The following is a 22,804-nucleotide window of genomic DNA, read 5'->3' as shown; positions in this document are numbered from 1 at the left end:
TGTTTTTATTTTATTTCGCCTTATCCATCTTTGGCTGGAGACACAACTGGAGATGAGGCCAGGGTTTCGTAAACTCCCCCAAGTCTACGATACCACCTCTTGTATTTGCTGCCCCCATTGAACATACGTCAGCTCAAATGACTTTTGAAATACACAAAGAGACACTGGAAACTGGTTGTAAAATTTATCCTAATTTTAGAAAGGAGAGGATTTTGTTTGTCTTATTTTCTTAAAGCAAAACACATTTTCCCTTGCTCTTTTTCTTTCTTTTCTTGCTGGCGTTCCGCCTTTCTTTCTGTAAACGAAAACGAAAACACAATTCACTTAATTAATTTCTTCGAAACTACAGGCATGTGAAAATACTGCAAATAAACGAATACAGAACAATTCGGCGTCTTTCAGAGGAACAACTTAAAACATTCTTAATTCCTGGTAAAGGGTGCATTTTTTAGCTTTACTCAAAAGTAAATATAAAAAAAAGGATATAAGTTTCCCTTTTTCCCAAACATGACAAATAATATACAAATAATGAATGTTTGTGAGTGCAATGGTAAGAATAATTTCATGAGGCAAGGCCAAAAAAAAAAAATATTCGGTCTCTGGTCAGACCAAAGTTCCGGAATTGACGCGGCCACGCGGCTTTTTTTTTTTTTTTTTGCTTTTTTTTTTTCTTCAAGCTTGGATTGTACAGACAAGGTGGGTACTATTTTGCTTTTTTGGTGTCCTCATGTACATTGGTGTCCTCCATAATTTGCCTTGGTGCTTTCGATCATTTGCCTTGGTGCAATTTCCCATTCCTTGGTGCTCTTTGGTAAAAAAAATTGAGGAGGTGCGGAAATAGGGGGCGCAGTTGGAGCTACCGCGGAACATTTTGGAAAAAAAAAGATCGACGCGCATGATTAAAATCGACGCGCGCGCTGACCAGAGACCGACATATTTTTTTTTTTGGCCTAACAGATGGAATGTTCGATGTCACGAGGCGAAGCCGCGAGGAATGGAACATTCCATCTGTCACCAAATGAAATTATTCTTACCATTGCACAAATGTGAAATATTGATTATTTGTTTTATACAACTCCTGAATAAATCCTCGTCATCTGATATAGTGTGCCGCGTTTTCTCTTCTCAGTCCCGAGTAAAATCCCGACAAGCAGTTGTTCAGTTGTGAATCAGAAATAATGCTTCAACAGATGTTCCTGTGTTTTGCAAATTTGTCTAATCGTTTGACAGCATATCTTATTTGCTTCAAAAAGGAGGACAAACGGTGTTTCAGTCTCACATAACATCCGCATTTTGCGAAATAGATTCGTGTCACAGCGCCACCAACGGCAGCACTGAAACCATGAGGAAGTTCTATTCACCGTGCAAAAGAACTTCCACTGCACTGTACGGCGCGCGTTGGGACAATTAATTCAATGACATGTGATCAACGATCCACCAACCAGATGACAGGGATTTATTCTGGTGTTTGTATCAAAACGAAATGTCACTCAACACACAAACAAAGGCAACTCTTCATTTTTAACACTACATTTATCAACACGCATTCTGAGACAGAAAAGTATATCAAACTTACATCTTTCCTGATTTCTCGGACCAACGTGTAGAACGCATCGTCCTGAAAACAAAATGACAATTAGCAGATCAGAATAATCGTGCAAACATTTGCAGTAAATTCTGGTTGTAAATTGGCGAAAATGGCGGGGTTTACATGCCCCATTATTTTCAGGACGCCCTGTATAGCTTATGGGAATCAGACAAAATCTGAAAGAATCAAAGATATTTTCAGTTCAAAATTTTTGGTTCTCAGAAAGTAAAAACAAACTTGAGACAATTGTTGTTCAAGTTTCCCAAATGAACTCCTTAGCAATGCACATTTCTGTAAAAGCATATCAGAATGAAATTCGGAGTATACATTCATCACTTGTTCAAAAATCATTCACACAAATTTTCATCAATATTCTATTGTACTATAGGCTGTTTCTCAAAATACGGTCGTGCCACTTCTAAATTGTTTTTCACGCTGAAGGGTCATACAGGGTGAGTCAAGAAAAAGCAGAACCCAAACCCAAACAATATGTTTCATATTTAAAAAAAAACATGTAGCACCAAAAATAATAATGACTGGAAAGCCAATTTCAAAAGCTACTTTTGGATGAAAAAAGTACTGAAATTGCTCAATCCGTTCAAGAATATCACCATTTAAACCCAATGGCCCCAAAACCTGTCTCGTCCAAAAAATGCGATTTCAACAATCGTCGTCACAATTGTCTTCAAATATTACCAGCGATGAAATCTTAGTTTAAACGTTAAGAATATGCGACAAAGTCATTGTGAAGGCCCGTCTTTTCAAAAAGTAGATTTTACACATCATATTGTTTTGCCTAACCAGGGTTGTTAATCAAAAATATTTTGTACTACAGTTTGTGTCAGTTGTTGAAACAAGTATTCTGTGTCATTTTCTTTGTTGTTCCAAACAGTCAAAACACACAATAAATTGCTTTTTTTTGGACGAGACAGGTTTTTAGGTCGTTGCGTTTAAATGGTGATATTCTTTGAATGGATTAAGCAATTTCAGTAATTTTTTTCATCTAAAAGTAGCTTTTGAAATTGGCTTTCCAGTCACTATTATTTTTGGTGCTACATATTTTTTTAAGTATGAAATTTACTTTAAATTTAAATATTTAATTTTGTGGGTTTGAGTTCCTCTTTTTTTTGACTCGCCCTGTATATGGGATCTCCAGTCACTTACCACTCCATGCCTGGTTTTAGCGGACGTCTCAATGTAAGGAATGCCTGAGCTCTTGGCCATGGCTAGACCGTCCAGAGTGTCCACTGTTCTCTCTGGCAAGTCAATCTTGTTTCCCACCACTGCATTAATGAAATAAAAGTAGGAAGGAGGAATAATCATTTTGTAAGATTTGAAGAAAAGTTGGAATGGGTCCAGAGGTTTGAATTTTCGTTAACCCTAACCCTCCTCAATCCTCCTCAATCCTCCTCAATCCTCCTTGTGGTTTTGGAGGATTTTGGAGGATTGAGGCTGAATGGTATTTTTCAGAAAAGGATTTTGGAGGATTGAGGCCGAATGGTATTGTGAGGCAGGACTGTCTGACAATTTTGAAGGATTGAGGGGCTGGGTACCCTTCATTTGAACATAAGTGCAACATTTTTGGATGAGGAGGATTTTGGAGGATGGAGGATGAATGCATTTTGAGGCAGGACTGTCTGAAAATTTTCAAGAATTTAGACGCTGTTGTAAAATTTTGGAGGATTCTGGAGGATTGAGGATGGTTCCTAGCAAAAAGGCCTAGGGTGTTAGGGTTAACTCCCTCTGCATTTGAGTTAGTGAATTTCCTGAATTCTCCAAAATGCACAACTGCGCAGCAACCCAGTTTTATAGGCACTGTCTTTGAACTTGACCCCTTCACAAGGGACGCAGGGCCTGTGTGTGAAGAAAACTACTTTCCTGAATCCTGCAAAATCTCAAAACAAATTCTGAAAGGATTTTGTGGGCTCACTGACTGTTCAGGGTTAGCTGGTCAGCCCTGCTGCGCAAAGGTGACCGTTTTAGCCGATTTTCGTCTAACTTTAACAGAATTTTCGTTAAAAAAAACGAGTTTGACAGAAAATTTGACAGAATGGATTTTTTTTGGCAGATTTCTGCAATATCACCCTGTCTGGCTTGAAAACCAGGAGGATGTAGGACTAGTTTTGTCGCTGCAAACAACTGGGCCAGTTTGCCTGGTCGGTACTTACAAACCATGGGGACTTCGTCCGTGTCCTTCACGCGGAAGATCTGCGACCAGTACAGGTTGAAGTCCTCGAAGGACTTGCGGTTGTTGACGGCGAAGACGATCAGGAAGCCTTCCCCGGTCCTCATGTACTGGTCCCTCATGGCGCTGTTGGGATCGAGATCGTGGGAAACGGGAACCGATGAAAATGCAAATCAATGCTTTTAACAGGTGTTACTGGCCTTCATGTATATTCAGTTGTGTTCTATTTACACAATAAGGCCTTCTTACGGTATCGTCTCGCCTGTCCGTGAGCGGAGCCAGGGGCCAATTTCATGGCTCTGCTTACCATTAGCGAAAAATCCCTGCTTACTGTGGCAGAAAATTCCGCGCTTACGGTAAACGTATTTCACAGGTTTAGCAGATGCACATATGTATGCTACAGTTCATCCTGGAAGGATTCTGTGCTTACAGGGTTAGCGCAGTATTTATCAGCTAGTGCTGTTAGCACAGAATGGTGGTCGTAAGCGCGGAATCCTGTGGTTAGCAGAGCCATGAAATTGGACCCTTGTCCGATTCAACACGGGTCGACAGAGATACTTTCACTGCTTTGGTCACAGATCTGGATATCATTCACCAACAGAGACTTAACCCTGGTTCTGACCACGGTTGAATATCATCTGTTGTAGACGTTGTACAGATTCTTGCTTGTGTCGGAGGGATTCCTGAGATCTGCAAGGGTTCAATCTGGGTCCGACATGGGGATTTTGGATGGTGCGAAAGGGCCTAAAGATGGTACGGGTTTGTACACTTTCAGTAGAAGTTTTTTTCCAATCCTTATCGTTGTCTCTGTCTCAAGAATAGCTCAGAAGACTTTATTGTGTGAACCCTGTGAAAGCTGCAGTTAAAAACCGAGGTTTGGCAGACCTCTTCGTCGATGCCAGTTCATACTCAGTGCAAAAGCGAATAAGAATACGTGTGTTCGTGAATTTGCGACGTCATGGCGAATTTGCAAATGTTGAACACATTTCAATTGCGGCAAAATGTGCAAAGGTTGAACACGTTTCAACTGCAGCGAAATTCCGCAGCGAATGCTTCCTGATGTCAAATTCGCATTCACGTCATGTACGAACCAGGCTTTAGCAACACAGCGCCCTCTTTAGTCCATGCACAAAGCCATGAACCATTGACCCGGCCCTACCTGTACTCCTCTTGACCAGCAGAGTCCAGGATGTCCAGGAGACACGTCTCGCCATCGATGACCACCTGCTTACGATAGGAATCCTCTGCAATGCAATCACAGGGTCAGTATCAGTAAACGCTTCAAACCTTTTCACAACTACATTTGTATCACTCGTACTGGAGTACAATGTACATGTTTCCTCATGAGAATACTTGCACTTATATCCTCATACTCATGAATAAAAAATACCTGTACTCACACTCGTACTCACACCCATTCTGGAATTTGTATTCCTGTGGAGACATTTCTTTGTTCTCGTGTAGTAAAGTTTTCGAGTTTGAAATTGAAGTTTCAAAATGCTCTTATTTTAACCAGAATTAATTTCCTGGGCTGAAATTTGGACTAAATATCCCTTTTCTAAAACTCTTCCATTTGCGACAGATCAACCTACCTTGGAAATTCCTAGTTTTTGAGTAAAATCCATATATCTATTTCGTGAAATTCTTGTGGAGACGTATTCATCTATAGAAATGTTCTTCTGGAGACGTATACAATCTTTTGTTCCCTATTGTGTGCATGTCTCCGTAAGGTAGTAAATTCCAGCACACTCGTACTCATACTCATGGTGAAGTACAAGTACTTGTACTCATGGAAGCGTTCTCCCATGGGAATCTAAACTTTCTTCAACCCTACTGGTAACTCCCTACTGTCTTTTCATATTATGCAAACCCGACCTGAAACCGAAACCGACCCGACCCGAAACCAACTTCAGGTCGGGTTGGGTCGGTTTGTCGATCATTTTAGTCGGGCGTTTCGGTTTCCCGTTTGCAATTTTCGGGTTGGGTCGGGTTAGCCATTTTGGAAAACCCAAAATAAAACCGAAATGAACCGAAACAGAATGGAAATTCACATGGTGCGCTATTAAGTGCAGAGTCACTGCGCGCGGTGCGACTAAAAAGGGTTTGGCGGTCTGTCTCGATTGGCCTATAACATGTAGGCCCACCAGTAGGTCACACTGTAAGTGCCGCACGGCATGATTCAGTTACTGAAAGCCGACATATTTTACGCGAAGCGGGTCAGTTCAGGCGCAAAAATCGTTCACATTTGCCGAAGCCAGATATTCGTTTTTACGGGTCGGTTTGGTATCGGGCAGTTCGGGTCGGTTTTCTTTGAGTTGTTGTTGGGTTGGGTCGGGTCGGTTTTAGGTAGTCCAGTTCGGTTTCGGTTCAGATTCGGTTTATAAAATAAATGTCTCGGGTCGGTTTGGCCTTGTCAACCCGACCCGATGCACATCACCACTTGTCTTTTACTATAATACTGGACCAAGTCGGCCAAAATCCATCAATCACACTGCTTCCAGTGTATACATTGCTTTAGGCTTCCAGGCCCAAGTCCATCATACTCCATCAAGATATTGTCAAACCAGGCCTGCAGGACCAAGTCCCCCCAAGTCCACCAAAATGGGGGGATGGATTTTGATGGAGTTGGGGAGTTTAGGGTTAAGTGGTACGGGCAGGAATAAAACAGGTTTTTTTTTTACTGTTTGGGAGGCATTTGGATTTGCTTAACATGCCTAACACCCAGGGCCAAGTTTGCGCAAGGACTATAGTTAACCAATGGTTAACTAACGTTTGCCCGAACTCTGTCTAGTCGACGGTGGTTGACTACGCTAGTCGACTATTTGGAACCAGCCTACTGGGGTTGGTTGCTTCGCTGGTAACCAATAGCTGCGCGCATTCATAACGCTACCAGAGAGCCAGGATCCAGACGTTTTGCGATGACATTTTGACCAGCGTTTGACTAGAGACGTTCGCACGTTGTTATCAGTGCGCAGGCATAAGGTACGTCACAAATCAACCACTAGTCGACTAATGGTCCTTGCCCGAACTTGGCCTAGATTGACAAGCAAAAAAGGCCCTTAAGAGCATGTGTACTCACTACCCACTGAAATGTGCTTGTACATACGGAAAGCACTCGTGGGAGTGTGCTCTTATATTGAAGTCACACAAAAAATTGCCTTGTACTTGCATTTGATCAAGGTACGTGTACATGTACTCATGGCAGAGTACTTGTACTCATATTCGTGCTCACATGCTCATGGAAATGTCCTCAAATACAACACTAGGAGAGTCAGGTTGGCACAGTGGCCCTTCCCTCGCCTCCAACCTCTATATGGCCTGGGTTCAATTCCTCCCCTGGTCCACCTGTGGATTGGATTTTCCAGTCCCTACCTGATTCCGTGGGTTTCCCCCAGAATATTGCTCTGGGGTTTTCCTCCCACCTCTAAAACTGTAATTTCTTCTCATTGTCTTCTCTCTACGGGTTTCTTCAGGCTTGCGAGCTGCAGTGCCTAGGGAGCTTTTGAGGAATCCTTGGTTTCATTACCATCAACAAAAATAAAAATAATATTTCACCATTTGCTAGTGGTAAATTAAACAAAAAGGCCAACTCACCAATTGTAGGGTCATATTCATCCACGAAGCTGAAAGACAAGACAAGAATTTGGTTGATTTTAAAACAGTGCAATGTTCACTGGCTACATGTACCGGCTTTGTGGAAAGTCAACAAAAATTACGTTATGGGAAGAAACAGTCTTTTACCATTGAGGTATCTACAGAGGTTATTAGAAAACCTCATTTTTGTTCATTTGCAAAATTTGCTTTTCAATCAGATTTAACAAACCCTTGAAAACACTAGAAGGGCCAAACTTTGGCAGAGACAAATGCAAGGTTTGAGTTGGGGGAGGGTGGGGGAGGGTGGATGAGCGTTAGGGAGGGTAGGGGTAGGGGTAGGTTTAAGGCTGGCTCATACTTCGGGCGAACGCGAAGCCTATTTGACACCACATAAACGTTTGCTCCGGCTTTCGCCGGAGTTGCAATGTGTTCAACTTTGGTGAATACGTGGCACGAAAACTTGTCGTGACAACACAAAAGTGCGTTTGCGTCGAGTATAAACCCGCCTTTGAGGCCACTCACTGGTTTTGAATGAGCTGTATCGTGAGGGCGCTCTTGCCGACACCACCGGCTGTTGAATAAAACAAGAGAAAAAGAGCCTTATAACGGATGGGTCCACAGAGTGGCAATGTACTTACTGGTTTTGGATCAGTTGTATCGTTAGTGCACTTTTCCCTACACCTCCAGCTGTTGAACAAAAAACGGGTGTACAGGAGATTGTAACTTTGTCACACAGTTTTACAAATAATTCATAAATACCTCAGACAGTTTAGCTATTCCTATTGGTCGAGAGCCCATCACGTGGCCAGTCTTAAACGGATGATAAAGACATGGCTAGCCGAGTCTTAAACACTTTTCCAGTGTCACATAAAATGTGGACTCCTACAAATCCAGTGCCTCTTACCATTTCATTGGTTGAACGTTCACAATCCTCACGTACCGGTAGGCGTGCGCAACACTACCAGCGAGTCAGAATTTTCTAGTTCGTAATTCAAAACGCAACGCCCCAGGTGCGTTCTGCACGACATCGCACAGAACATGCTACGCGCGCGTCAATCTCCATAAAAGGGTTGTTTACATCTTACTCACCAGCTGAACACTCCATTATTTTGCTAGAGGGATGTTTCAAAAAGCATGAAGTGAACTTGTTGAACAAAACCGGGATTTTTTGAACAAATTATTTGATTTTTTTTACCGAAAAGGTATTTATGAATGGGAATAAATGTGTGCTCGGTCGGTATTTATCACTCTGTTTAAGACCGCTTAGAGTCTGGGTGCTGATAATTACCCTCGCCTCCGGCTCGGGTAATTATCAGCACCCAGACTCTAAGCGGTCTTAAACAGAGTGTTAAAAGCCTCCGGAGCACACATTTATTCCCTTAGTAAATGCAGCAGATGTGGTTTATTTTTACCATGTACACGAAGAATATGTCTGTAACTGTGATTGCACAACTTGTGAGATTTTAACAGAAACAGCGTGTCCAAAATTACACAACTGTGTCTAACATTTTTACCTCTACCACTTCAATGTTTGCTCAGTCAAATCTTGTGAACAGGCACAGTGTATGTTTTTGACAGAAATAAGCTGGCCAGTTCACATTTACTGTTTATGTCAATCTGTCTTGACACCAAACACCGACAAGTCGAGTCCATGTTTGTCTTACATACATGTACATGTACTACGCAATTACTTTACCCAACAGCAATGTGCATGATGAACTGACCAAAAGATAAGATCAGCATTTTTTATGTAATTACTGTCATCCATTGTCACGATTTCCAACATAGCAGTCAAGAAAAATGTAGTGCAACCCATTAATTTAAAGGGAATGTACAACATTTGATTTTGTTGCAATTTCCAGAAACAAATGGATTTGGCATGTTTGGAGGATTAGTATGTTATGGCTCATATTGTTATACTGACTCGTTTCACGTTTTGGGTTCGCAGATGCTGGAAAAACCATGAAAACCAGTCATATTCTTGTAGTCTGGTTCCCTGACCCCACTTAAGATGAAACAAAGCAATTTATAGACTTTTGGGAATTGTGAGATTAGAGAATCAGTCTAGCAGGTTTATAGTCTTCAAAGTTGTAAACAATTGCAAAGAAAATGCAGAAGAACTAAATATGGAAAATTACATGTAGGAGACAGTTTTCCAACGCTGGTCGGCCGACCAGCGTTGGAAAAATGAAGTTTTTCTTGCAACTGTCAGCACATCAGGTGAGCCACAACTTTACAGAATGATGTAGACTGTCATTCCCTAACAATCCAGTAAGGTATTTCATGATAATTTGATCATTTCGTTTTTTGATGTTTGCAAATGTTGTATCTTCCCTTTAATGGACTCTTTTTACTTCAAATGGCGAGAAAAATCACTGCCAAAAATCTTTCATGTAGGCCTACATGTGGTGCTTGTATGGGTTTTGAAACCCTAGCCTTCTACTAGCGGTTGTAAACTTCCTGTGGCAGGAAGTGTCTAATGAGACATCCCAAGGTCGGCTAAACTGGCCTAAATATGGAACTTGTTGACCCCCATCCAAGCGAATTGCCTGAAAAAAAAAACTTTGTACCATGTACGTCCTTCAGTGGGTAGTTATTGTGTAATTAGCTTTATGTACATGTATTATGGTTCTCTACAGTATGTTACATCTGCAACTCATCCAACTACACAGGCTATGCATGTAGTTTGGGCGGTCCCAACTACAATTTTGCCAGTCTCACCTACACCAGTCCAACCTACATGTATACATGTACTTTGGGCAGTCCCAAAGTTTTGGGCAGTCCCAACTCAGACACAGGGCTCTGGAGTGCTCTGAAACGTGCAAAACTAAATCAGGCCCACTTTACTCACAGTTTAGACAGCAAATTTCTCTGAAAATTCCACTGGGCCGAAGAAAATGTCCTCAGTATTTCTCCAACCAAGTTTGCAGGCTCAATTCAATTTTTTAAGGAGACTTTTCTTCAATATTTTGCACAGGAGAGGGAAGTCAAGTGATTTCAAAATGGGGCTAAATACTAGACTGGTACATGTCCAACCATGGTCCAACTATTTGAAAAGACTGACCTCTTCATTCAGTCTCAATAGTCTGGTGGCTTGACTATGGAGAAATGTGTAGTAAATTGAGACTAGTTCCCGCTTCATGCCACATATTTCTTAAATTCTTTTGGCATGGTTGATTGATGCAGTACTGAAGCTGTGTTGGACTGGTTGTTTTAGGTGCCAGTCTATTTTCGTGTTTTGCATGTTTTCAATACCTTAAGTTTTGGGACTCTCATACACAGTATTGAGAGTCCCAAATTTTAGGACTAAGTCCCAACTATGGTTTAGTCTGAGTATCACCCGTTATCCACGGAGCCCAGACTCCTGTCTAACGTCTGATATATATCAAAGCATGCAAATTTATGCGATCTCGCGCCCCAGCCAATCGGAGTCGACTTTACTCAATCGTGACGTCATTTCATTCCCAAATCAGGACTAAACGTTTGATTGGTCAATTCGAATGCAGTGTTTTGTAATGCAACAACAGCTGGGCGCGTTATCGCGTAACATGATCCTATGAACATGATAGATACAGAACGCGTGACGCGCCGCAGGGCTTTTTAATCCATTGTCTGTGATGTGCAACAGGTGAACGACCGAAGACCCGATATGGAAAGCGCCCGCTGATTGGTCAAAATCTAGGAGATCAAGAGGCGGGGTCTTGCCTAATTAATCAGCAAATCTGCTCACATATCATAGACCACTGGCATTCGCCATGGGTCTATTGCATCTACGAACTATGGTTTGGACAGTCCCAACAAAAGTTTAGGCAGTCACAAAGTCATAGTTTGGACAATCCCAAACATACATGTAGTTTGGTTAGTCCCTAGTCCAAAGGACAGTTTTGGCAGCACCAACTACAGTTTTATGCCAGTTCCATGTTTACTTTGGGCAGTCTGAACTATATTTTTGGCAGTCCCAACTGTAGTTTGGACAGTCCCAACTATAGTTTAGACAGTCCCAACTATACAGGCCAAACTATAGTTTTGGCAGTCCCAACTATACAGGGCGAGTAAAAAAAAAAAGCGAAACCCAAATGTAGGGACTATTGTTTTAGTGAAGTTTTGCATGTAGCACTTTGAAAATCTAGGATATGAAAGCTTCTTTCATAAGCTTCTTTTAGTCATCATTCAAATCACTCATGTACCTTTCTGTCCACGGATCACAAAAAAGGTGTGCATTCTTTCAGCAAAATGAAAGCAATTCACACACATCCCTATGTGATTTGATTTTGTTTTGCTGAAAGAACACTTACCTTCTTGTGATCCGTGGACAGAACTTTAAAACAGTGGTTGTGTTTAAAATTCCGTAACTTGAAAAGTACATTAGAGTGATTTGGATGATTCGTGTACAAAAAGAAAGCCTATGAATTGGGCTTTCGTATCCTAGATTTTGAAAGGGCTACATGCAGAACTTCACTAAAACAACGGTCCTGACATTTGGGCTTCGCTTTTTTTTTTTTTTAATAACCCTGTAGTTTGGGCTGTCCCAACTATACTTTTGACAATCATTTTGTATTAGTAGCCTCACATTGCGTAAATTTCAGCCATGGCTTAGAAGTTAGAACAACCAGTATTGCCCAAACTTCTCGTAAACATATAGGAAGGTGTCTTGTTCTTACGTTTTTGTAAAGAATGGTACATGTAGTTGGACACGTGTTCCTAGTTGGAACTACTCCAACTACTGGGTATTGTTGGCACATGTCACAAATTTGATTGGAATAAAACGAACAAGTTGCAACTGTATCAATTTAACAATCAGCAGAATTAATTTTTCTTGGAAATATTTCGGGCTGGGCGTCTCCACTTAATTAAGCACTCATGTCATACATGTCATAGCCAGGGTTAAACTTTGAGGATGTGCTGCCAGATGACACACAAAAGTTGGCAGCCTCAAAACCAATAAGGTCACAGAACAAAAAACAGGAAAACAATTGCTTTTTGTGGCTGGCTGAGTAAACATGAAACACTCAATGACCTTCAACAGAACAAAACTGGCATTGTCCATGGAGTAAGGAACAACATACCCTGGCCTGCACTGCGTTGTGGGGAAGTTTTCTATTGTTAGGGAACTCAGGACTGAGTTATGGGGACTTTCTGCTGTCTCCATAGCATCTTTGGTCCCCATAATAACTATCGCTCAACAGGTGTGCAGTCCCCACAATTAGGCCTACAGAACAAGATTGTGTGTAGGCCTACTTGTTCTACATAACTCCCGAGGACAGATACACAAAGGGAGAATAGATCCTTTCAGTCCTCGGGAGTTGGGTCTTTTGTTCAAAACGGTCCTCTGTGGTAGGTTTATGCGCTTAGTAGATATGGGAGAGTGTTATATTACAGGGACAAAGGAAAACACAAAGCATTGTCCTCGGGAGTATAGTAAAACAAGAGGGTGTGTACATGTACATGTATGGCTTTACGATAGAGGACAGACACACAGAAGGGAAAACAAAAGATTCTTTCAGTTCTTGAGCATTGGGTCTTTCGTTGAAAATGGTCCATGATTGTACGGTTATGTGCTTAGTCTATGGGAGAGTGTTATACATGTATTACAGGGACAAAGGGAAACACAAAGCATTGTCCTCGGGCGTATAGAAATTCACGACATGTATTGAGACTGGTCAAATGATGCAGACATGGCCGTTTCCCATTTCGACTATACAGTTACTACGTCTAGTGCACAACCATTCCGACAGAAACACATGACCGGAACACATGTAATGAACACATCTTATGCTTGTTATGGTCATGATGGTAAAATTCTGGCCCCTTCCGTTTCAAATCTTCCTCTTTAATATAGGGTTTTGCCCAGACTGGGACCTTAAAACCCTAACTCCCTAGGCCTTTTTGCTAGGATGTAGCCTCAATCCTGCAAAATCCTCCAATTGGCCTAATGGAAAAAAAGCATAGCCTCAATCCTGCAAATTCCTCCGTGGTTTCTTGAATATGGTCCATGGAGGGGTGACCACTGCCTGAATCCTGCAAAATCCTCCGGCTATGACTGTCAATAGGCTGAGGCAGTGACATCCTGGAGCAGTGCGGAGGATGTCAAGTATAATCAAGGACTACATTTATGCACGGCTGAGCATAAACAACACAAGGTCCGGCCCAAGACCTTGACACAGTGCGTACTCCGAAATCAGCAACGCACTTTGGCCATGTAACCTCAAACCTGCAAATTCCTCCAATTTGCAAAAAGGATTTTGGAGGATTCAGGGCAGTTAGGGTTAAGTGCTCAAAATGATGCAAAAGAAGATCAGGCCAACTTTACTCACTCTTTAGCCAGCAAATTTCTCAAAAACTGTCGTTGGGCAAAGAAAAGTTTCTCAGTATTTCACCAACCAAGTTTGAAGACTCAATTCAATGTTTAAAGGAGGGCACTGGCTTGCACATGAGCGGGAAATCAAGTGATTTCAAAATGAGGCTAAAGACTAGACTTCTACATGTACATGTCCATCCATGGTCCAACTGTTTGACAAAACTGACTTCTTCATTCATTGTCATTAGTCAGGTGCCTGAGTATGGAGAAATGTGTAGAAATAGTGACATACCGGTAGTACCTGACATCTTAGACATTTCTTTTGGCACAGTCAGCTGACAGTAGATTGATGCAGTACTGAAGCGGTGTTGGACTGGTGGTTTCATGTGCCAGTCTATTTTCTTGCACTGCATGTTTTCAATACCTAACCGCCCTGAATCCTCCAAAATCCTTTTTGCAAATTGGAGGAATTTGCAGGATTGAGGTTACATGACCAAAGTGCGTTGCTGATTTCGGAGTATGCACTGTGTCAAGGTCTTGGGCCGGACCTTGTGTTGTTTACGTGTATGCTCAGCCATGCATAAATTTAGTCCTTGATTATACTTGACATCCTCCGCACTGCTCCAGGATGTCACTGCCTCTGCCTCAGCCTATTGACAGTCATAGCCAGAGGATTTTGCAGGATTCAGGCAGTGGTCACCCCTCCATGGACCATATTCAAGAAACAACGGAGGAATTTGCAGGATTGAGGCTATATGCTATTTTTCCATGAGGCCAATTGGAGGATTTTGCAGGATTGAGGCTACATCCTAGCAAAAAGGCCTAGGGAGTTTTAAGTTTTGGGACTCTCATACCCAGTATTGAGAGTCCCAAATTTTGGGAGGAGGTTCATCTCATGTGATATGCATGACCATGCGCAAGTAATATTCCAAGAAAGAGTCTGTTCAATGTATTTCATAAAAACCTAAATCACGTACATGTAGGCTGGTGCTCACTACTCAACCTCATGCATCAGATTCAAATGAGCTAGCTCTGCACGCGCACCAGTTCACCCCGATACATTTATGCAAAAATAATCGTACTTCATGTAGTTTGAGAATTCAATTTGAGATCGTCGCGATTTTTGCACGTTTAACACAACTATGATTGTGTCAAATCATGGTCAGTTTCAAGTGTGGAAAATCGTTTAAGTTTGTGGCAAATAATTAAAAGTACTTGAAAGGTTTGAAATTTGTTCATTTAAAATTAATATTTATTTTCAAAGTGGCAATAAAAAGTTTGAGGTCGGCAAATTGGCCAAAAAAATTCCAGGTCCGTTGGGTTACCGTAAACACACCATTTTGTTTTGTTTGGCCTTATGCAAGTTCTGTTTTTAAAGAGCAAATTCTCTTTTTAAATTGCCGGAGCTTGTTGGCTCTGTGTGCCCCCACTGCACTCGCATGGTCTTTTATTCGTGTTCGGGTTACCACGTGCGCCTTGACTCAAGTCTACCTGACTGACAGCAGAAACGATCCAGCAGGCGCATGATCTTTTCGATTTTGGAATTCAGATACGCAAACGTGTGCAAATGAACCTGGAAATTACACGAAAAATAGACGTCTGAGAAAGGCCGGACTTCTTTTCTATAAAGAGGGTGAGTGTGCTTTAAAGTTCTAAAGCGTAAATAAACTAGGCCTACAAACAAACATGACAAAGTCTAAATGTAAAATGAAACATTGACAAAGTTCTACATTTTCGGGTACATGTTCCAAGTGTGGCCCTTATTTACGGAGGTAGTCCAGTAAATTGGGCGATCGTGTAGTGAAGGGCCCGGTTCCTATACGGGAACAAAATCCACTTTTAAATTATTGGACCTAGGCCTACCAAACTAGTTGGCAACATTCTCAATAAACAGGTATGTCATAGATAGAGGGCAGGATTTTGAAGGGAAATTTGGGGGTAAAATGCAATGACAGCGCGGCGACAACAATTAACACGCGACCCGAAAATAAAGACATGAAAGATGGCTATCACCGCGCGCTGAATCGCAAGGCACAAATCGCACCGGAAAATGGTGATTCCTACCCCAAGAATCTGTTCAAAATAGCAAAACGGGTGTCACTAGAATTGAGAAAAGTCTGCTTTTGATTGTAAAAAGGTGATTTTTGAGCAATAACAAACATTTTTTACTCTAATTTGATCAGAACAAAACAGGGGCCCTACACTTCACGATAAAATTGGCCATATTTATGGGGCTGGATCGAGAAATACATGTGTACACGTTCACTCATCGTACATTATCTGCATAGGGGCCCTATCCGGAAGCGCACGCTCCGCGTCCAACAACGTGCATGCAACGGGCAACGGGATTCCATGCAACATACCTCCAACAACAACCAGTTTGTATTCCGTCATGGTTTTAATTTATCTCCGCCGATTCGCCCAACATTTGCGTCTCAAAACAAGTCCTGCAAGTTCCTCCAAACGTCCTCAGCAGTCTCTGATGCTCTTCATTGACTGTGGAGATTGTGTTTGTCCAGATTCAGCAGTAATTAAAATCGTAAGCGATGATTCAGTCGCCTCTAGGAAAATCGCCCGACGCCCAAAATTTCTTCGGCCGCTAGATTGGGACTTTATCAAAGGAGCTAAAAATAGAGTTGTGCAGACGGCATAGACTCGAAAACAGCCGTGTGATTTACTGTTTAATTTGTCATCGGGATATCATTGATTGTCAAAATGAACTGACTTCCGCAGTTATATATTCATATATTATTTAATACTGTAGAGATTCAAACTGCACTTTAAATTTCATCTCGTGTCTTCATGGCTTGTAATGCAAGAATATCATTATTGCTTATAAACGTTCACAATACAATAGTGGCTGAAAAACAGTCTAGCATAAACTTTACCATTTCTAACGAAAGGTGGCGCTACATACCAAACGTTATACCAGAAATTGTGCTAGTAATGCATGTTCCTCACACACCGCGCACACCCACGTACCATCATAGGGTTGCAGACTAGTAAATCGGTCTGAAATTGCTAGTACGCCGGCCAAATCACGATTTGCAAACCAATTTAGAATGAAAAAAAGAGGTAAATTTGAAGCAGTAGTTGCAAAATAGTTCGATTTTTCAAACGGTGGTCGGCCGACCACCGTTGGAAATGTATACAAGAGTACCATTTTCTTGAAAATGACTTCACACCAGGTGTCATAATTTTACAGGATGCTTTAAACTGCCAGTTACCAACATCCTAGTAAGGTGTTTTTCGTAACAACTTGGTACATGTAGTTTTATTTTTCGATGTCTGCCAATGTTGTATTTTCCGTTTAAATTTCGTCCGGAAAAGATAATCTCAATTTAAAAAAAATACAGGTATAGGCCCTACACACCAACTTTAAAAAAATGTCATACTTTATGAAATGTGTGCGTGACGATGCAATATTTCGATTATCGCTCAAAATAGTTACTGGGGGAGGGGGCGGGTGTTGGGTGTGTTGCAGAATGGCAAATTGCAACCGGCTAGAGATTTTAAGAGCGAGCCAGGCTGGCACGCGTGACTGAGCAAAATCGGCGGGGCCGGCGACATCGGCCTGTCGGAAAAAGCGTGTCACGTCAGTCGGCAGGGATGAAGAGCGCCACCTACTTTCCGAAAGTGTCTCTGAGTGTCCGCTTTTCTTCAAATTCTTCAGTATTTGAGAATACTGTGGGCCATGAACTTGAGGGTTTGTTAAAAAAAATATGGGTGGAAGCCGTGCACAGGACTGTGAGCTTGTAGTTCCGTTCAATTTGGATGAAATTGGGGCCCTAAAAGTGCTCTATTTTGCAATGGAGTGTAGGCATCGTTTTTCAAAATGGCGATGGGCTTCAGGACTGTTTTCAGGGGTGATTGTCTTCGGATAGAAATTTCTCCTAAAAGTCATCAGTTGACCCCCCAAAGATTGAAAAGAAAATGAGAGATGATGAAATAAGCTTTAATTTGATGTGTGTCTCGAACACCTTGGAGAGTTGTGAGTATTTTTCCCGAATTGCTGAAATGGGAGCATTTGGAGTCTATGGAAGTTTATTTACTGTTCTGCAACCCTATGGGTGCAGTAAACTCACCCATGATAAGTGCCCCAAGTTCAGAAAGTCAGGAAAACACTCACAAGTTACTTTCAAGGTTTTTGAGACACCATCAAAATTAAAGCTCATTTGATTATTTGTCCTTGGGGTCTAATAGATGATTTTGGGAGAAATCTCCATCCGAATTATGATCACCCCTTAAAATAGTCCTGAAGCCCATGGCCATTTTGAAAACGGTGCCTACACTCCATTAAAAGATAGTGCGCTTTGGGGTCCAAATTTCATCCAAATTGCACAGAAATACAAGTTCACGTTCCTGTGCACGGCTTCTACCCTTATTGTTCACGAACCGTCAAGTGCATGGGCCACAATATGCTCAAGTACTGAAAAAAATTGAGAACATGCAAATTGTGATTTGGCCGGCGTATGCAATTTCGGACCGCTCTACTGGTCTGCACCCTTTAAACAGCTGCAGCTTTATAACAAGGTCATCATAAGTTACCCACTATACCATCCCCAATTCCTTCACAAGATACCGTGAAGCGGCAGCCCATCCCTGCCCAGCGCCCTTGGGCCTGGTTGCAAGGAGGTGGGGGGGGGGGGGGTTGGGTGGGGAAGGGGGTACCGGGTACGAGCGAAGCGCTGCACATAAAATAAAGATGGGCATACATCATAAACAGCGCCCCTAGTGTAGTGGGCTGTCCTGGTATGTTGTTTTCGTCTTTTTTAAAATTAAGGATGAGAACGTACTGTTGACATTATTTTCTCGTGGATATACAGGCTGAAGATGGACTGTTGGGGACAGCGACGAACGTTGATTGCCGCTGATGGTCCGCTGGCGATTTTGGAGCGGTAGACCGCCGGTGGTATATATGCTGCTGATTGCCGCTGGTGGTCCGCCGGTGGTTTTGGAGCGGCAGGCCACTGGCCTGGAGGCATGCCACAAGCCTACCACTGGCGGACCGTCTATTAAATGGTGTTCCGATTGTTGCGTAACGATGAGTATGTTTAGCACACGTATACGCCTACGATTAACAAGGTAGCCGTTAATGTCAACAGTTTGCAGATTATTACCTGAAATGTCGACTTATTTTTCAGGGCATGTGGTCCACTCGGGGGATCAGGGCTTAGGGTGCCGCCCTGTTCCTCCCTTAGCTCTTTGCTTTTACATGGTACCTGGCCCTCCGGGGTTATATGGATGGATAGGGAAGGAAGTGTGTGTTGGTCGGGAACGCCGAGATCCCGGAAGAGCCCTTAGGGATTGGCTGGGGCATTGTTATGGCTCAGACCGATCCCTGAATGCTTGGCTAGCACATAACTTTTCGATTTTTTTTATCCTCTATTTTATTAAACTTTGGTTTAGTTTGATATGTACATCTACTGGGCAGGTCTATACGGTGATATCAAAAACGAGACAAAGGTCTATATCATATATCAATGAATATTTGATAATTGACTATAATTAAAATTAAGTTTCGTTCGGTCAATATGACTACCATTATTAATGGCGTAATTTGCAATTGACGCAAGAAAACGCCATATACAATATTATACGGGAACAAATAAAGATGTGATGTATATTATGGCTCGCACCATGCTTTCAATTAATCTATGTAATAGAAATGCTGTGGTCTATTATGCGCGAACAGATTTGCTGATTAATTAGGCAAGACCCCACCTCTTGACTTGCTAGATTTTGACCAATTAGCAGGCGCTTTCTATAGGTCTATCGGGTCTTCGGTCATTCACCCGTTGCCTGTCATAGACATGGATTTAAAAAAAATGTCACGGCGCGAGGCGATCGGTATCGTGTTACGCAAATGCGCTCCCGGCTGTTGTTGTATTACAAAACGCTGCATTCGCATTGACCAATCACAGCGTTAGTCCTGATTTTGGGATGAAATTACGTCACGATTTAGTAAAGTCGACTCCGATAAGCTGGCGCGCGGTTTGCAAAAATCTGCATGCTTTGACATATCAGACGTTATAGACAGGAGATGGCTCCAACAGGTGATACTCAAACTAGCTTACAATGGGGCGCGCTGTTCAAATCCCTCGATTATAAATACTATATAAAAGAATAGTGTACAATAAACTACAAATACCCCCTAACCAAGCTGCTTCTGTCCTTTGTTTTCTGCATGCACGTATAAGCAGACAGTGATGAGAACTGCTTATTTACAACTGTGTGCTAGAGTGCTGATACTACATATGGAGTAAACCGTTATCTTTCTTCATGTTCTTGTGCCTCTTCCTTGATTCTCGTGATTCTGCATTGATCTGGTTGTATATTCTGGCTTTTGGTGCAGTGATCGCTTTAAAAAAAATGCTGTTAAACACCTGTAAACCACAATCGTAGAGTCTCTGTTAATAAGGCGGCAATTAGCGACGCACAACAGTGGCTTCACCAGGGCAATTGGGTCAGGTTAGAAATCAAGCCTGACTAAGGGATGAAAAGAAGCTAAAATGCCGAGGCCAGCAAGTTCGTCCCTCGACATTTGTCCAACCCAAAATGCATAGGCAAGCAAACCACTGCCGTTGACCAAAACATCGACAGCAATATGCCTCAACTTATGCACAGCTGATCAATATAAGCGTCCCCTAGCCGAAAACAGTTTTTAGGGGGATCGTATATGGGGCACCGTGACACAGCGCCGTCGCCAGCCCCGAGCATCAGGGGGGGGGGGGGGAGAGAGAGGGGGAAATAGTCACAACTAGGGGGACCACTACCATAAAGAAATACAAAAAATACGTATGTAGGCCCTGTAGGCCCTGTATGCCGTTGGGGTCCAATTGCTCGCCGGGGGGGGGGGGCACCAGCCCTCCCCGGCGACTTTTATTCTTTGCTGTTTTGTTCTTTTAATGAGATTTTGGAGATTTTGTGTGAGCTCTCGACCAAAAGACATAGGTAATCCTGCATGGTTTTCAGTGTGGATCTTGATTCATAGCTTAAACTTAGTCATTAATAGCTTAAACTGTCTGTCGTTTGCAAAGTGTCACACAGAAAATGAAGCAGAATTTGATGAAGGAAGCAGATTGGTTTTCTGAAGCCAGCCCCAACCAAAAGCAGGCCCGTCGCCATATACTGAGCTCCGGGCATTTGGGGGTGGGGGGGGGGGGCACAGTGCAAATTAGGGGGGGGGGGCACACCACAAAAAAACCCACACTAATACATATAATTTTTACGCTTATTATGGTTTTTGCCAATGGAGGCCAGTTGCTCGTCGGGGGGGGGGGGGGGGCGTCTGACGGGCTGGTCAAAAGACTGACGCATGCAGCTAGTATAGTTCGTTGAGGCGTGCACCACTTTCCCAAGGGCACACGCACCATAACCCCAGGCTGGACTCGAACCCAAAACCTGCAGAATTAACCACAGATCACGAATTCAATGCAGGCTCCCGATCACGAGGCAACGGCAGTCCACTACATAACTGGACTAAACCTTTGCAGATTCACAATAAATGTCTACATGGGCACACTAAATTTCAGTAAAAGAATGGAATAAATGTGAATTCACATCATGCTTAGCATATACACTACATGTATTTCAAAATAACTCAAGTAGTTTTCAATTGCACTTGTTTTTACAGTTTCTGATATTGAATTCTTAAGTTCGTTGCTTATGGCAATTCCAGCGTTAGGAAAGGCAGTGTAATGTCAGTGATAGAGCCAATGGACCGATCCAGTAAGCCCCGCCCACTGCGCACTGGTTAAATTAACACGTGCTCCTCTCCAATGCCACGCTGCATTATCCTGCCGCGCGCATCATACGTGCGTGCACGCATGTCGGACTTTTGTGCACGCACGTCGGGCCTAAATCACCGCTGTGATTGGTCTGAACACCATGGGGCGGTATATACTGGATCTGTTCATTAACATGAGGTGATTTCCCCTTTTCATAGTTATCTTTTACCAGCCCCACTGTAACATTATCTGGTAAATCCCTTCAGGCAAATGGCCATAACCACAGGTGACCAGCCACTCACTCTGGACACACATACAATTATGTAGGCCTACACTGTATGTGGATATAGATTCCCTCAATTCAGGATTCATGTTGTTCATGAACCATTTTCAACGATTCAACAAAATAATAGATGGTTTCATTACTTGATAAAAACAAATGCTACATTGGCTGTTAATTTTGTGACAAGCTGCGTGTGCAGTAAGATATAGGCATGCCCAACAAGTAGTTAAGCGATACTCCTTGATCTTCCTTGGTGGTGTTGGGCATTCATCTGGTAATACCACCCCACCCCACCCAATTACCAGCTTGAGATAAGCCCCAAAAAAAAAAATAATAAGTCGGTCTCTGGTCAGCGCGCGCGTCGATTTTAATCATGCGCGTCGATCTTTTTTTTTTCCAAAACGTTCCGCGGTAGCTCCAACTGCGCCCTCGATTTCCGCACCTCCTCAACTATTTTTTACCAAAGAGCACCAAGGAATGTGAAATTGCACCAAGGCAAATTATCGAAAGCACCAAGGCAAAGTATGGAGGACACCAATGTACATGAGGACACAAAAAAAGCAAAATAGTACCTACCTTGTCTGTACAATCCAAGCTTGAAGAAAAAAAAAAAAAGCCGCGTGGCCGCGTCAATTCCGGAACTTTGGTCTGACCAGAGACCGAATATATTTTTTTGGCCTAAGAGAGGGCAGTAAGCCCGATACAAAACTCTGAATATAACAGACCAACTCGGGTTTTTTGGGGGGTAAAAGTGGATTCACGGCATGACCATGATATCTAATGAATGATTCAGAGAAATGATCCAAACTCGTAGTCTGAAAACTCTTCGACTATCATACTACTACTAGATGATGGATGCATGAGACTGGAAAATAGGCCTACATCTTCAGGTTTATTCACTGAGCTCCTAAAAGCCCTGTTGCAAACATTACATCACACTGGAATTGCTTACACATTTTGTCCCTCTTTTAAAATTTACACTATTTACAAGAGAGTTGAGAGTTAAAATGTGTTGCTTGGAATATAAAAAGGTTGGCCTGGGTACAGTTTTCTGTCCTTTTCCAATGTTTGGATCACTAGAGACAAAAAGGCACTGTAAATTGACGACTTTCACTTGTTACTTATT

General features: G+C 42.4%; 1 protein-coding gene across 2 annotated transcripts; it reads right to left on the bottom strand.

Moving 5' to 3' along the window:
• Positions 1 to 16,301, bottom strand: LOC119725333 (GTPase HRas). 2 transcript variants are annotated; one of them, XM_038196727.1, is made up of 8 exons: positions 16,029 to 16,301; positions 7,890 to 7,938; positions 7,368 to 7,396; positions 4,933 to 5,017; positions 3,757 to 3,899; positions 2,753 to 2,871; positions 1,577 to 1,618; positions 1 to 295 (listed from the first exon to the last, which is right to left on the bottom strand). In XM_038196727.1, exons 1-8 carry the CDS (start codon positions 16,057 to 16,059, stop codon positions 230 to 232), a joined length of 564 nt encoding a protein of 187 aa, XP_038052655.1. In that variant the 5' UTR covers positions 16,060 to 16,301; the 3' UTR covers positions 1 to 229. The 2 variants fall into 2 exon arrangements, with proteins under 2 accessions (XP_038052655.1, XP_038052654.1); XM_038196726.1 differs by lacking the exon at positions 7,890 to 7,938 and adding an exon at positions 8,006 to 8,054 and having other exon boundaries at positions 16,029 to 16,300.
• Between the last annotated feature and the right edge of the window lie 6,503 nt (positions 16,302 to 22,804).

This window comes from Patiria miniata, unplaced genomic scaffold (assembly GCF_015706575.1).
Source record: "Patiria miniata isolate m_02_andy unplaced genomic scaffold, ASM1570657v1 HiC_scaffold_19, whole genome shotgun sequence".
NCBI lineage: Eukaryota > Metazoa > Echinodermata > Asteroidea > Valvatida > Asterinidae > Patiria > Patiria miniata.
Note: the sequence above shows the minus strand (reverse complement) of the source record. Positions and strands in the feature narration are given on the sequence as shown.